This window comes from Brassica oleracea, chromosome C3 (genome assembly GCF_000695525.1).
Source record: "Brassica oleracea var. oleracea cultivar TO1000 chromosome C3, BOL, whole genome shotgun sequence".
Classification (NCBI taxonomy): domain Eukaryota; kingdom Viridiplantae; phylum Streptophyta; class Magnoliopsida; order Brassicales; family Brassicaceae; genus Brassica; species Brassica oleracea.
Window position 1 is genome coordinate 21,726,007 of NC_027750.1, and position 14,762 is coordinate 21,740,768.

At 39.3% G+C, this 14,762-nt stretch overlaps 4 protein-coding genes across 4 annotated transcripts; 1 reads left to right on the forward strand and 3 right to left on the reverse strand.

Annotated features, from left to right (window-relative positions):
• Positions 1 to 1,970: 1,970 nt before the first annotated feature.
• On the reverse strand, positions 1,971 to 5,438 carry LOC106335761 (cell division control protein 48 homolog C). The gene is made up of 8 exons (XM_013774367.1): positions 3,772 to 5,438; positions 3,521 to 3,673; positions 3,321 to 3,437; positions 3,109 to 3,213; positions 2,893 to 2,958; positions 2,537 to 2,794; positions 2,275 to 2,424; positions 1,971 to 2,196 (listed from the first exon to the last, which is right to left on the reverse strand). The coding sequence occupies exons 1-8, from the start codon at positions 5,269 to 5,271 to the stop codon at positions 2,077 to 2,079; spliced, it is 2,469 nt and encodes an 822-aa protein (XP_013629821.1). The 5' UTR covers positions 5,272 to 5,438; the 3' UTR covers positions 1,971 to 2,076.
• Positions 5,439 to 5,797: 359 nt separating this feature from the next.
• LOC106332289 (NAC domain-containing protein 8) lies at positions 5,798 to 8,165 on the reverse strand. The gene is made up of 6 exons (XM_013770761.1): positions 7,954 to 8,165; positions 7,461 to 7,593; positions 7,198 to 7,384; positions 6,640 to 7,115; positions 6,294 to 6,530; positions 5,798 to 6,217 (listed from the first exon to the last, which is right to left on the reverse strand). Exons 1-6 carry the CDS (start codon positions 7,959 to 7,961, stop codon positions 6,173 to 6,175), a joined length of 1,086 nt encoding a protein of 361 aa, XP_013626215.1. The 5' UTR covers positions 7,962 to 8,165; the 3' UTR covers positions 5,798 to 6,172.
• Positions 8,166 to 8,732: 567 nt separating this feature from the next.
• Positions 8,733 to 11,696, reverse strand: LOC106331437 (putative glucose-6-phosphate 1-epimerase). The gene is made up of 9 exons (XM_013769792.1): positions 11,516 to 11,696; positions 11,177 to 11,317; positions 10,992 to 11,066; positions 9,952 to 10,008; positions 9,702 to 9,859; positions 9,473 to 9,604; positions 9,258 to 9,360; positions 9,075 to 9,174; positions 8,733 to 8,977 (listed from the first exon to the last, which is right to left on the reverse strand). Exons 2-9 carry the CDS (start codon positions 11,252 to 11,254, stop codon positions 8,763 to 8,765), a joined length of 918 nt encoding a protein of 305 aa, XP_013625246.1. The 5' UTR covers positions 11,255 to 11,317; positions 11,516 to 11,696; the 3' UTR covers positions 8,733 to 8,762.
• An 821-nt stretch (positions 11,697 to 12,517) lies between these two features.
• LOC106328790 (putative pentatricopeptide repeat-containing protein At3g01580) lies at positions 12,518 to 14,726 on the forward strand. The gene has a single exon (XM_013767305.1). The coding sequence runs from the start codon at positions 12,700 to 12,702 to the stop codon at positions 14,623 to 14,625; it is 1,926 nt and encodes a 641-aa protein (XP_013622759.1). The 5' UTR covers positions 12,518 to 12,699; the 3' UTR covers positions 14,626 to 14,726.
• Positions 14,727 to 14,762: the final 36 nt, after the last annotated feature.

Sequence of the window (14,762 nt, forward strand, 5' to 3'; positions counted from 1 at the left end):
TGAGCTTACTATTTTGGACTTTGGTTATAACCCGAACCGAACAGAAATCCGAATTAGGAGCCGAAGATATCTGAAATTAGTTAAATATGTTAATGTTTTTATATATATTAAAGTGATTTAGATATTTTAGAGTATTCAAAATATTTTTGTAGTTTTTTTATTTGTTATTTTAAATACTTTTTAGTTAATTTAGATAGTTTAACTAATTTTTAATTAGATTTGTAAATAATTTATATATTTTGATATTTTTTTGGCCAATTTTCGAGGTTTTTTAAAATATATTTTGTACGATTTTAAACATTGGTTAAATCCGATCCGAACCGAACCCGGAAGGAATCGAACCGAACCCGATCCGATAATTAGTAAAAACTTAATGGTACTTATGAGCATAACACCGAAAATCCGAAAATCCGAATCACCAGGACCAAAACCGAACGGACCACCGAACGCCCAGGCCTAGCCTCATCATTTAGGAGTGAATGTACTTCATCTTCTGCATATTGTAAACAAATTTATTAGCAATCTAATAGAATTGGCAACATCAAGCATTCAAGGAAGAAATCAATTGGATAATAGTTTGGTATAACAAAAGTTGATACAATAATCATATTTTCATCTACTAAAACTAATATCCCGTTCATATATTCTGACATTGCCAATTATAGTATTATACATACATACATTTATAATGTTATTCGTAAGATGCAAAAACATATGAGTGTCGTTCACAAACGAGCACTGTGAAAATTTATGTTCCTAAATAGTGTGTTAGTTGATAAGATTTTAAACGTGTAATAATGGAGATGTCTCTATAATTCATCAAAAGGAGATATTTTCTGCATTTACGAAATGAGTCAATTAGAATCTATATATGGATTCCAAATATTAAATAACAAGAAATAAATTCTGAAATTACTTTCATGTAATACGAAAACAGTTTCTTCATGACAAAAGCCGGCACGGGATCTTTGCTCAGTTTGTGCGTAAGCTATTTCTGAGACGAAGTCGTATTGATCGCCTTAAGGATTGACTCAAGGAATCTTCGAACAAAAGAGGAAAGAAAAGGTTGAACTCCACGAGATAGAACTCATGATCTTATACAAAAATTGCGGTAGTAAATGTATGTGTGTGATCAAGTGATTATATAGACCAGTGATTATGTAGACCATTATGGTGAAAGTCCTCTTCAACTTTTTTTAAATTCATCAGAAAAAAAGAAAAAAAAAACAGAGGAAAAAGATGGAAAAGAAAAAAAGGAAGACAACGGGGAATAAGGTGAAGAAGATGAGAAGTGACAATGAGAGGGAAAACGAGAATTTTATTTACTTTTAGAAATTTAATACAATTTTTACCTGAGGGCTCCAAAAGTAATTTTAGATACTATTTTTCTGCCGTAGTTCTTATACCTTTATTATTTTAGGTAGTTTGCAAATTTCCTAACTTCTTTATGGATTTCTAGCTAATTGACTCAAAAAAATATCTGAATTATCCAAAAATAATTAATTTTAAAATTATAACTAATGAAATATGAGTATGTTAGTATTTAAAATCTAAATATAAGTAATATTTTTAAATATGTATTATATTCCGTGTATTCAAAAATATCCATTCGGTTATCAATTCGGTTCTGGATATCCGCAATATTTTAAGATAAGAACTGCTCAGGTTATTATATTTTCTTGTTCGGTTTTGGAACAAATAATTTTGGTTCAGTACAGTTCGGTTAATTTTGCCCAGGCCAATCTGAGCTACGCAATGATCATTAGAAATGATTTTTACTCTACAGTTACTTCCGACACAAACTGAGATTTTGTGCGGTTACTTGTGGTTACCATCAGTCCAAGACAACACAAGAGCCAAACCTATTAATCGAATCTTCTCAGCTCTTCATCTCCCTTCTATATCTTCTCTGTATATATCCATTTTACTACAACATTGATTCTTCTTTTTTGTAAACTTAACGACAACACTTGTTGGAACCACGCAAAACTTGATGATCATCATATCATTAGGTCTAAAGTTTGGACAAGAAAAAAAAAACATATGGCATCTCCCTCGGGAAAATGGGAGTATAACTTAAGAGAGTACTTTATTTTCCTCGAGGGTAAAAGATGATCCTACGTTGATTTGCTCCATGTTGTTTCTTCCCGTGCTTCTTTGTAGCTTCTTTGGAAGTTCCTCATAGTGTTTTATTTGCTGCACCAAAAACGAGATTCCATTTCAGCTTCTCAAAGTAACAGAGAGCCAGTGAGAGAAGATCATTACTATTATTACCTGTTTGCTCACAGATGGTGTGACTAAGGACAAGGCTTGCTCGAAATGAGTCATCTTGATGGTACAATCACTTAAATCTATATTATTATCTTCAGACGACTCACTGGACCCGAATTTCTCCTTCACTGCCACGTGTATAGCTTTGTCCATCTTCAACAAATTCAAACCAACCATCAGAATCATACCACACATTACACAACATGGGATGTAGTAGTCTAAATGTCTAATAATTCAACAAAAAAAACATGAAAGACAAGATTACCAGGTTAGCGAGATCAGCTCCGCTGAAACCTTCACAGTTCTTTGCAATGGCATCCAGATCAACACTCGGATCTATTGGTCTCTTCTTTGCAATTGATTTGAGGATTAAAACACGCTCATCCGCGTTAGGCAGCGGTACGTACACAAGATTCCCAAACCTACCCGGTCTTAGTAAAGCAGAATCAATCACATCGGGCCGGTTTGTAGCTCCAATTACATACACATTACGTCTCTCTCCACCGTCCAGTTCAGTAAGAAACTGTGGACACATCAAAGAATCAACGCCTGATTCAGATTCAGGGTTGCAGAATCCAATATCACCAAGGAAGCCTTTTTAAAAAAAAAAAAAATTATTACCTGGTTCAAAACACTTTCAACAACCGAACCACCTTCTCTGCCTCGACTTGTTGTCAAAGCATCCACCTGAAATTCAAAGACATCACTCAACTCATGTATAACAAGAATCAGACAGCTCTTGTTAAAGTTGCTTAGTTTGAAGAATCTTCTCAATATATTAACATGTTTTCGTTTTAGCCAGACTAAGACTGTTCAAATAAGTGAAACGACACAAACCTCATCAAAGAAGAGCACACATGGCGAGCTTGTCCGGGCGCGCTGAAACAAGGTCCTAATAGCAAGCTCGCTTTCTCCAACGTATTTATTTAGAAGTTCTGGACCCTGAAAGCCAACGATACAAGATAGAAAACAAAAAAAAGTCACATTATTTCAACACCATTCATATACAAAATAAACTACAGAAAAAAATTCTGGCGTGAAAATCAAACCTTAATGTGTATGAAATTAGCTCCTGCCTCGTTTGCAACTGCCTTTGCAACCAACGTCTTACCACAACCCGGTGGTCCATAGAGCAAGAAACCTGTCTCTAAGCTCGCTCCAAAAGCCTAGACAAAATCCAAAGCGACACATTCATTTCAGACACTAATGGAACAAGACTATGTAGCGGTGGCAAGGGTTTTATTACTACCTTATAAATCTCTGGATTTTTTATAGGCCTAACTATGTAATTGTTGAGTTCAAGCCGTAGATGGTCAAGTCCACCAACATCCCCCCATGTGACATTAGGCACGGTAGAGAAACCTTCTCTAGTTAAAGATCCCTTAACTAACTTCACTGCTTCCTGGTATGCAAAAAAAAAAAAGAGAGTCAGGAACCTTAAGTGTAAAACGTTGAAACCGTTGAAGAAGTAGAGAAAAATGAAGTCATTGATCAACACACCTCAAAATCAGACATTCTGACAAAGAGCTTTTCCAAATCTTCTTCTGACCATGGCTGCCTCAGCCAAGACCTATCATCCTGGTTGTCACTGTCACCGGACAGTTGCAATTTTCTTGAATCCTTGACCCTCTTTATGCCTAGGCTTCCAGCCATGTTAGCTACACCTTCCAAATCAGCTCCAACAAAACCCGGTGTCAAGCGAGCGATTCTTTTCATGTCAAAGGAACCTTCAAGTCTAAGCCTTTGAGCTACAACAGAGAGTATCTCAGCCCTGGCATCTTCATCAGGGACGTTTAGAGCAATCTCGCGCTCAAATCGCCCACTTCTCCTGAGAGCAGGATCAAGAGCATCAGGCCTGTTAGTAGCTCCAATGACGAGAACATATCCAGAAGAACTAGAATCAGCATCATCATTTTTTTTGTTACGAGGTCCATCCATACAAGTCAATAACTGAGTAACAATCCGCTTCTCCATCTCCCGTTGCTGGTTCTCCCTCTTAGATCCAATGGCATCAATCTCATCGATAAACACAATGGAAGGCGCGGTCCTATAGGCTTTGGAGAAGAGCTCTCTAATATTCTCTTCAGAAGCACCAGAGACGCCAGAAACGACTTCAGTAGCTGAAATCTGATAAAAGGGAACACCGACTTCATTGGCAATGGCATTGGCGAGCTGAGTCTTGCCACAGCCAGGTGGGCCGTGGAAGAGAATGCCGCTAGGAGGCTTGACTCCCATCGTCATAAAGGGAGGAGGGTTGAGAAGAGGGAAGAGGATATAATTCTCCAAATCATCCAACACTTTTTTAATCCCACCAAAGTCTTTAAAAGTAGGTCCTCCTCCTCCTCCTTTATTATTATTATGAGTAGGAGTAGTTCCGCTCAAGGGAAGAGAGACTCTAGCTTCCTTTTTAAGCCCCATTGTAGTCATCTTGCTTCTACCTTTGTTGTTGTTGGTAACAGTCTCAACTTCCACAATTGGTTTCTTGGCGGCGGGGCTATTATTCATCTTAGCGTAGTTATCTCGTAAGCTGTCATTGATCAAATCAAACCTCGGGCTCAGCTTCTGGCTGTATATGGCGTCCTCAGAAGTGGAGATATCGCCACTGTCTTCTTCAGACGAAGAAGAAGAAGGAGACTTCTCTCTGTTTCTCCTCTTGAGATGAGATTGCTCAGCTCGCTGCAACTTCTCCTCTTTCTCATCAACACGTCTCGGTTTCTTCATCTTACTAGGAGCAGCACCACCACCATCGGAATCATCGCCGCCGTTGTTGTCATCTTCCACTTCGTCTTTGGCACGCTTGTTTCGGGCACTGAGGACATTCCTGACGTTGAGCAGGAGCACTTGACGGGTCAGCCTCGCGAAGTTACCGTACCTGGAACGAAGGTCATCCACCATTTCCTCTGCCGTAGCTAAGTCCTTCCCGCACGAATCCATAACTTGACTCAGGTATCTCCGATTTATTCCTCCGCCCATACCACCGCCGCGACCTCTCCTCACCATCCTACTTGGTTATGGCTCAGAGCTCTGGGATGCTGATTCGGTGGTGGAAGTCTGAATCTTCTTAGCTCTTTTTTATAACCAAAGGGGGTGAATGAATATCGGAGGCGCAGAGAGAGTGAGAGAGGAAGCTGCTGCAGAAAAGCCCTAATTTTAATTTGCTGCTGAACAAGAGAAAAATTGTGTATAATTTGAATAGTGGTGGTTAGTCTGATTATTTTATTTATTTGGAGGCAATAACGGGATATTATGAGATTTATATGGTGAAAATGGTAAATACGAAAAATATATTTTTTATATGAATCTGTTTGTTGGTGACAAAAAAAAAAAAAAAAAAAAAAAAAAAAAAAAAACAAACACAGGGAGGTCGAGAAAGTTAGAAAGACGACATGAGGTTGAAACAGTCTTTAATTAGAAGGAGAGTTAATGTGGTATTTGTGGCTGGCTCTGTTAATCCTCCATGTTGTGTTGGTTCAAGGTCTTGTTAATCTTCACCAGTTAGTTAGCAAAAACAAGAAGAAAAACAAGCTGGATATTTATAACAGTTGTTCAGACTCGAGCCAAAGCAAAACAGAGTGACCACAACACACAAGCAAAGTAAAGTAGTACACAAACATGTCTTTCCGAACTACAAACAAGTGAAACACTCGAGAGATTGAAATTATTTATTCCCCGGAAAATTCAAAGTAACTTTCCGTGGATCCGAGAGTAAACTTTTGTAGCCTGGGAATTCGCTCAAGTAAAACTGCTCACAAAGATATGACTTGAGCTTGCCACCAGACTTCAAAGTTTTCTCCTTCCTTTAATACACATTCATGCTTTTGCCTCATCCTCTTTCTTCTGCAGCATTTATCTGATATAAAACGTCGTCTCTTGCAATAATATAGTAGCAAGAAGAATCCAGTCACAGCCATCCCATCCAATTCATCAAGCTATCCTGAGAAGCTAACTGCACCATGAAATCGATATCAGCATCCAAGTTCAAATGAAACTGAAGAAAATTAATGGATATCTTCTCTTCTTACAGTGAGGAAATCAGGGGGAGACCCCAAGTCTACATTCTCTAGATCCGAAAGCGCGAAACCATCTAATTCCCCGAGGCTAGGATTGGGGAGAATCTGGTTGTTCTCCCAAAGAGATGAAGAAGCTTCAATGCTCTCATTGCATGTTAAGTTATCTTCACTGAGGTTTACACCCACTTCTTCTTCTTCCCTTCTAGCTTTCTTCGACCACAAAGCAGCTTCTGGAATGCTGTCCAGTCCCTGGTTTTCAACCACAAGAAGAAAGAAAAGAAACAACATGGACTTTAGTCTCTAGTTAGAAAATGGATCAAACATGGACTTTAGTGAGCTTCTGGTTATGATTGACCACCTCATAGAATGGATCAAGCATCTTGTCATCATCAAAAGCTTGACCATCTCCAGCAACACCATCTACAGGTCTAGGCGGTGTAGGAGTATTTGTCATGGGTGTAGTTGGGCCAGGGCCACCTCTAACCCCTGAACTCTCCCCTTCATCCTTTACTTTCTCCTTCTGATATGTGACCTTTGAGACAACATACTCTCCTATCTCATTCCCTTCCGTACCCAAATGGTACTGGTGCAGAACCCACTTCGATTTCTCAGGCTTTGATCCCTTTCTAGCGCTCTTGTAGAGCACCATTATCTTCTTGCAGCCCCTTTTCACTCCGTTGAGGAACACATGTTTGTTTCTGCCTGTTTTGTGCCAGCGAACTGGCTCCTCGTTGAGGCACGTGGGTGTGATCTTCCTGCGTTTCCTTTGTCCTGTTCCGTATGCTTGCACAGTCTTGTGAACGAAGAAGGCACTTACTCCATCTTTGTTTGTACCTGCATACCTCTCTCAAGGAAGGAGTCAATAAACCTGGACTCAAGAGAGAGATTAAAAGCCAAGGTGAGGAAGAACAAGTACCAGGAAGGTTTTTAGGGTGAGTGTAATTGATTCCAACATCTTCAGTGACTGGCCGAATGAACTCCTCGCTGAGCACGTGTGGTTCTGAGCCACTGATCCCACATTTAGCCTCCAGAAACTCGATGATGTCCGCATCAGTTGGCTCGAACTTGACACCTTTAGGAAGGCCAGGCCATGGAACCAGCACCTGAAAATGAGAAAATCATTAGTCATGGTCTGCTCTACTCTGGTTGAGAGAGAGAAAGTGTGTGACTTTCACTCACATTGGTGTTGTCAATGCGGTGATAGCAGTTGGGGCATTGGATAGAAGCTCCACAGTCTCTGGTCTGCAAAGCTGAAGACAGAGAAGCATTCTTCACTTTGGATGCGATTCCTGGTCCATCTACAATCCAAGCACTGTGATATGTGATAAAAAAAAGTTGAAGAGTTATTTTTAGTTACCAGAAAAGAAAAAGAGATTTGATAAACATTCTCTCAAAGACAAGAAAACAACAAACTAGGGTTTTCATCTTAAATCAATTACTGTTTTTTTGTCTGTCGGAGACGCAGACAAGAAATCTCACAGAGTAGAAACAAGTCCATATCTCATACATTACTTAGAAACCGAAAGCAATAGAGGCCGATACATACATAAAAAGTATCAATCTTTGCTATATAATTCCCAGGAAGGAAAAGGAGAATCGAAATCAGATGAGAGTTTAGGCGAAATCTGGGGCTTAGAAATTAATAAAAGCATAAAAAGAGAGAAGCTTTTACCTCGCCATAGCTCCCGAAACAAAGAAAGAGAAAACCAGAGAGAGATATATAGAGAAAGGCCTTTGAGGAGGATATCCACTAGGCTAAGTAAAATGGACTGTAGAAGTGAACACGCGTGAGGACAATAGCAAGACCAAGTCTACCGTGCGGAGAGCGAGCGGGAGAGTGTGGTGTTTTCCAAGTCCCTCGAACCTACGCTTCGACGAAAGCTTCTCATGAACACAACTTACTAACCTCAGCTTCGTACAAGACTTTTATTGACTTGCCTTGACTCGGAGTTTGGTTCGGATTACGTGCCTCGGATTCTTATTGCTTCTGTGCTTGCACCGAAGCACTCGGGAGCTTCGGTAATCGAGCTTATTGCCAAATATATATTATTTAAATAATATACTATGCCATAGTAGGGACACACTACCTTGCTCACCAAGCCAAAAGACACATATTTTCCCGTAAAGAAAGAAAAAACTAAACAAAAAGTTGAGTTCACATTAACCATTATACTGAGAAGATATGCGACAGTAAGTTGACGAATGGGCCAAATAAGTTATAGACAATGACGATGATAATATTTGACGAGTGGGCCAAATAAAGAAAGGTTTCACGATTCAAAAGTAACCCCCCGGTACAATTTTTGTTTTAACGGTCAAACATAGAGTCAACGTTACAAGAATATGACCGATACCTCTCTTTCTTCCTAACAAGTTCAAAACATAACACCTGAGTCTCTTTTGACACTTGAAAAGAAGCTTATGATGAGATCATGGTCTTCTTATTATTTGTTTACTTGGTAAACAAGAAAAAAGGATCAGTTAATCTCCGTAAAGAACCTTGCGTGGATCAAGCTGTCCGCTGCAGTAGCTCGATGAGACGATGGAGAGTTCTTGTCTGCCTTTCCACTCTTCACCAGGCTTTAACAAAACCTGAGGTTCTATAGCTCCAGAATCTACACACAGCATCGTCATGTAATCTTCATCCCCCATATCAGCTATACTCTTTGCCTTTTTGTCCCAAGGGTTCCACACAACTGCTCGAGTTTTCCATTAGAAAACAAATCCCAAACAAAGGTCCAAGAACACATAAAACATTTGAAGTGTCTTTTTAATCTGTTATAATGCGCATACCTGCATTAGGCATGCCTTCCTTTCGCAGTTCGATGGTTCTCTTCCGCTCATGGTCTATGACAGCAATCTTCGTTGGTGTGTTCAAGTACACTCTATCGATCTGCAACCCCACTCACTCTCTATATCACAACAATCTTGTGGGAGTGTAAAAAGCGTAAGGGGAAAACAATGGCTGATACTTACCTCGCCGTCAAACGTGATTGCGTCTGCTTGCTCGGTGAATCTTTCTTTACCCTTCAAGTTGTCTAGATAATCAAGTGTCTCCAGACCCTCAACCCGTACTTCACTGAGAATTCAATACCCCCCACACAATGAATAGCTACTAATACTACTACTACTCAAAGAGAGAAAGGAACCAATAATATGAAGTAGAGGAAGAAAAAATTTGAAAGGCACACCTTATGTCAGATACATGTAAGTAGTTTCGAAGAGCAAACATGAAAGAGAATGGCTTTGAGTCAATGTTCCTCACACGAGGGATCACAGTCAGTTTCCCAAGGCTGATAGAGATGCGTACACGGAGTTCAAAGCTGCGGAAACACATACAAAACATCCAAACCGTAAAAGAAGATGAGCAAGAGAGACAAAAATGTGGGTGCAAGTTATAGATCTGTCTCTCCCACAAACCTGTGAGGCCAGATCTTGAGGTCATCTTCAGTGGACTTCAGAATGAGATCAACAGATGATTGTTTGTTAGCAGCAGGAAGAGGAGAAGGGTCGTCATCAAGTGCCCAGAATCTGTTGCGGGCAAACCCATGTCGCTCAAGTCCACCAAAGTTTCCAAACTGAGAAAGATGGCAACAGTAGTCTTGATGGTGGTAACAAAATAAGAGAGAAGATTATAAGTATATATTAAAAGTGATGCGAGATGCAAAACCTGAGGAAAGCAAACAGGTATTCCTCCTCTAATGATCTTGGGAGGCAAATACTGAGCCTACATGAGACGCATCAAATAAAAAAAATACTAATTAAAACATTCCTGCTTCAATCCTTAGTGGGGAAGTGATGTATAAATACCTTTAAAGGAACACATCAACGTATAAAAAGTTTAGACATGACATAAAAGGAGAAGATATGGATAGTTAGTTTGGAAGTGAGGGCATGATGGTCTGAGTTAACTGATTGAAAGCCAACAAAATAGTTAGGCATGGGCGTTCGGGTACCCGTTGGCATTCGGGTCAGGTTTTTCGGGTTTTCGGATTTTCGGGTCTACGCTTCTAGGTCCCATACTAAAATTTTATTAGTACGGGTCGGGTTCGGATAATAACTCTTCGGGTTCGGTTCAAAATTGTATTGCATCATAAAACCCATAAAGTAATCATATATCGTACGGATTCGGGTTATATCGATTCGGTTCAGATATAACCAAAGTAAAAAACAAATTTTTTGAAGTAAAACATAAAGAAAAACATCTAAATCAAATAAAAATTAATCTATCACATATAAAATAACAATAAAATGTTAAATCAAGCATGAAAACAAACATCGTTTGTAAACAATATGTATTGCCTTATAGAGAGTAGACTTTTTATTTCAATGAACAAATTATAAAATACTTATTTATAACTAATTGTGTACTTAAAGCATTTATTAGAATTTTAATATTTATTATTATATATAATATTACCACAAATATTGAATTTAATAATTGAAATACTTATATATATTTCAAAATATTTATATTGACTATTAATTTCGGATTTTTCGGGTTACCCGTTCGGGTTCGGTTAATAACACTTCGGGTTCGGATATTTTTTGTACCACCCTACAAGACCCGTTCGGATATTTTTACGTTTCGGGTCGGATAACGGGTCGGGTTTTTCGGTTCGGATTCGGTTCGGATTTCTGGTTCCGGATTTTATGCCCATGCCTAAAAATAGTAAAAGATGAAATGGGGGAAAGCGCATACACACATACCTTACTGCTCATAAAAAGAAGCTCTTCCCTCCTTTCATTTTTCCAAGAGATGACTTGCCCTCCAAACAGAAGCACCTGTAAAAAAGATTCAAGACAGGCTCATCATACAATTCAACAAGAAGAAGATATGATGAAAAGAAACAGAAGGAAACTGACGTGAGAAGATGAAAGAGGAGGAGTCAAACCTGAGCAGTAGATCCGCGAGGCTCATTCAAAAGAATCCGGGACGATCCATCAACATCGTTGCCGAAATTCAAAGGCATCTTTTGGCTCTTTATTCCCTTTTTCTCCACTACCTTCCTTCACTCTCTCTCTCTCTTCTTTAACTACAAACCACCAAATCTTACTTTCTTATATACAAAACATCAAACCGTTTACCCTATAACGACGAGCATAAAGAATATACCACCCCCACAATTTCTCAATAATCAATCAATACCGGAATCTATTCCGCAAAAATGGCAAATCCACCAGAATATTATTAATAAAATAAAATAAAATAACAATATTGGAAGAGAATCAACCTTCTTGAACGAGATCCAGAGAGCGACGACGCACTGGAAAATGATGACCTTGCTTCTGCTCTGATCACGATGAAGAAGAAGACGAAGGAGGAGATCCTTCCTCTTTTGTGCGTATTTGTAGCCGAGAGCGAGAGCGAGAGAGCTATTCCACTTCTCAACAATAACCGCCACGTGCGCTTTGTTACTTCTTTTTCCTTCCTTTTATTAATACTTACTACAACTACTTTAATTAATATCATCGTTTATTACTATTTATTATGCTTATCCTTGTTCGTATTTTAAGAATACAAACAAATAATCAATTATCTGACCAATCAAAAGCCTACAAATAAGAGAAAGCATATATAGTATTAAACCCTGTTCTAAAAATCGGCCGCCTAGCCGTCTAGGCGCTACGCGTCACTCTTCCGCCCCGATTTATGCCAAATCGGTTTAAAAAATCGGATATCCGATTTTTTCCGCCTAGACCGCCTAAATGACCGCCTAGCCGCCTAAATGACCGTCTAGCCGCCTAGGCGGCCGCCTAATCTATTTTTTTTTTATTTTTTTATTTTTTATTTTTTAATTTTTTTTATTTTATTTTTAATAATATTTTTATTTTTTATTTGATCTAAAATTTTATAAATATCATTTATATTCATAATTTTGATGAAAAATACACTATATTAAGTTTATATATTCTATTTGTGTGTTTTATACAATCTTAAACATGAAAATGTATTAATGTTATACACAATTAAAGATTAACATGTTTTATAACACAGTAAACCATCTAAAAATTCTGCTCCGCATAATTTCCGATTAATCCCCGATTTTCTCTTTAGGCGCTAGGCCCAACCCGACCGCCCGACTAGCGCCTTGCGCGTTCCCGAACAGGGGTATTAACAAAAGTAAATGGACCTGCTGTTTAGACCACTTGTTTCCGGCCCAGGCCCATCGTGTTATAGCAAATATATTGGCGCGCATGGGTCTTTCTGTCTATTAACGCTCTGCTTCTTCTTCTTCTTCTCTCCCTCTCAAATTCATTTGCTCAGTTAATCAAGCAAGCAATTCCCTAGAAACGAGAAAATGGATGGAAAATTTATAGTAATCTAGGATAATATCAGTTTCCTGGGAATTATATTACAGGCTTTCTTATCAAAAGTTTATCTTCTTTCGTGTATGCACGCCACTTGTTCGACGAAATGACCAAGAGGAGCTTATATCAGTGGAATACTCTTCTTAAAAGCTTATCCAGAGATAAACAATGGCAACAAGTATTGTCTCAGTTTATCCAAATGTTTCGCTGTGAAGAAAAGCCTGATAACTTCACCATTCCAGTTGCTCTCAAGGCCTGCGTTGAGTTGCGGCAAATTAAGTGTGGAGAAATCATTCATGCGTTCATCAACAAGGATGCTTCGCTTGCGTCTGACCTTTATGTTGGCTCTGCTCTGATAGATATGTATGCCAAATGTGGGAGGATGACCCAAGCTTTGAGGGTCTTTGATGAGTTGGAGGAGAAGCCTGATATTGTCACCTGGTCTTCTATGGTTTCTGGGTTTGAGAGGAATGGTTTTCCCTTTGAGGCCGTTGAGTTTTTCAGGAGAATGGCCACGTCTTCTCATGTTAGTCCTGATCGGGTAACTTTAATCACTCTAGTTTCTGCATGTACGAAACTATCTGATTCAAAACTTGGGAGGTGTGTGCATGGTTTTGTGATGCGTAGAGGATTTGAAAAGGATTTGTCTTTAGTGAATTCACTATTGAATTGTTATGCCAAGTCGGGAGCTTTCAAAGAAGCGGTTCATTTGTTCAAGGTGATGGCAGAGAAAGATGTTATATCTTGGAGCACAGTCATTGCTTGCTACGTTCAAAATGGAGCTGCTGCTGAAGCACTGCGTGTCTTCAATGAAATGATGGGTAGCGGAACAGAACCTAGTGCAGCTACTATGCTCAGTGTGTTTCAAGCTTGTGCAGCTTCTCATGATCTAGAGCAAGGTAGGAAGAGCCATGAATTAGCCATTAGGAAAGGCATTGAGACAGAAGTGAAAGTCTCCACTGCTCTAGTTGATATGTATATGAAGTGTTTCTCCCCCGAGGAAGCTTATGCTGTTTTCTCCAGGATTCCGAAGAAAGATGTGGTCTCTTGGGTTGCGTTGATAAGCGGTTTTACATTAAATGGAATGGCTCACAGATCAGTTGAGGAATTTTCCAAGATGCTGCTTGAAAATAATACGAGGCCTGATTCTATTCTTATGGTGAAGGTACTTAAGGCATGTTCGGATTTGGGTTTTCTCGAACAAGCTGAATGCTTTCATAGTTATGTGATCAAATTCGGATTTGACAGTAACCCGTTCATCGGAGCCTCTCTTGTTGAGCTTTATTCGAGATGTGGGAGTCTAGGCAGTGCTTGTAAAGTGTTCGATGAGATAACTTTAAAGGACGTCGTGGTTTGGACCTCTTTGATCACTGGTTATGGAATCCATGGGAAGGGCACTAAAGCGCTGGAGACGTTTACTCAAATGGTCGAGAGCTCAGAAGTGGAGCCTAATGAAGTGACATTTCTCTCAGTTTTGTCTGCTTGTAGTCACTCAGGTTTGATACACGAGGGACTGAGAATATTTGAGTTGATGGTGAGTCAGTACGGACTTGTTCCTAACTTAGAGCATTATGCTGTATTGGTTGATCTTCTCGGCCGTGTAGGAGAACTAGACGCTGCCATTGAAATCACAAAGGGGATGCCTTTTTCACCAACACCACAAGTCTTGGGTACTCTTTTAGGCGCGTGTAGGATTCATCAGAATGATGAGATGGCAGAAACTGTTGCAAAGAAGCTCTTTGAATTGGAACCCAATCATGCTGGTTATTACATGCTAATGTCGAATATGTATGGGGTTAAGGGAGAATGGGAGAATGTGGAAAAGTTGAGAAATGCAGTGAGGAACAGGGGAATTAAAAAAGGATTGGCAGAGAGTTTGATTGAGATAAAAAGAAAGGTCCATAGCTTTGTGGCTGATGATAACATGCATCCTGAGAATGAGCCGGTTTATGGACTGCTTAAAGAGCTGGATTTGCATATGAAACAAGACTTTGAAGATTCTGTGTATTTCCAAACTGAGGGAGGCAGCTAGTGATTCAGTGATCAGAAGCTTGAAATCAAGGATTTGTAGCAAAGTACTCAAATTCTCATATATTAGGTGATCAATGTGGAGGTTCAAGCACAAGACAGATCTCGTTCTGCATATTATTTTCAGTATCACTTGGGGTT

Coding starts and splice junctions, on each gene's coding strand:
- LOC106335761 (XM_013774367.1), bottom strand. CDS start 5,271: ATGGTGAGGAGAGGTCGCGGCGGTGGTATGGGCGGAGGAATAAATCGG. Junction 3,214..3,320: donor CTAATTTCATACACATTAAG/GTTTGATTTTCA, acceptor GTTGGCTTTCAG/GGTCCAGAACTTCTAAATAA. Junction 2,959..3,108: donor GTGTGCTCTTCTTTGATGAG/GTTTGTGTCGTT, acceptor TTTGAATTTCAG/GTGGATGCTTTGACAACAAG.
- LOC106332289 (XM_013770761.1), bottom strand. Junction 7,385..7,460: donor ACCGCATTGACAACACCAAT/GTGAGTGAAAGT, acceptor TCTCATTTTCAG/GTGCTGGTTCCATGGCCTGG. Junction 6,531..6,639: donor TGCTTGATCCATTCTATGAG/GTGGTCAATCAT, acceptor GTTGAAAACCAG/GGACTGGACAGCATTCCAGA.
- LOC106331437 (XM_013769792.1), bottom strand. CDS start 11,254: ATGCCTTTGAATTTCGGCAACGATGTTGATGGATCGTCCCGGATTCTT. Junction 9,860..9,951: donor TACCTGTTTGCTTTCCTCAG/GTTTTGCATCTC, acceptor CATCTTTCTCAG/TTTGGAAACTTTGGTGGACT. Junction 8,978..9,074: donor GGAAGGCATGCCTAATGCAG/GTATGCGCATTA, acceptor AAACTCGAGCAG/TTGTGTGGAACCCTTGGGAC.
- LOC106328790 (XM_013767305.1), top strand. CDS start 12,700: ATGACCAAGAGGAGCTTATATCAGTGGAATACTCTTCTTAAAAGCTTA.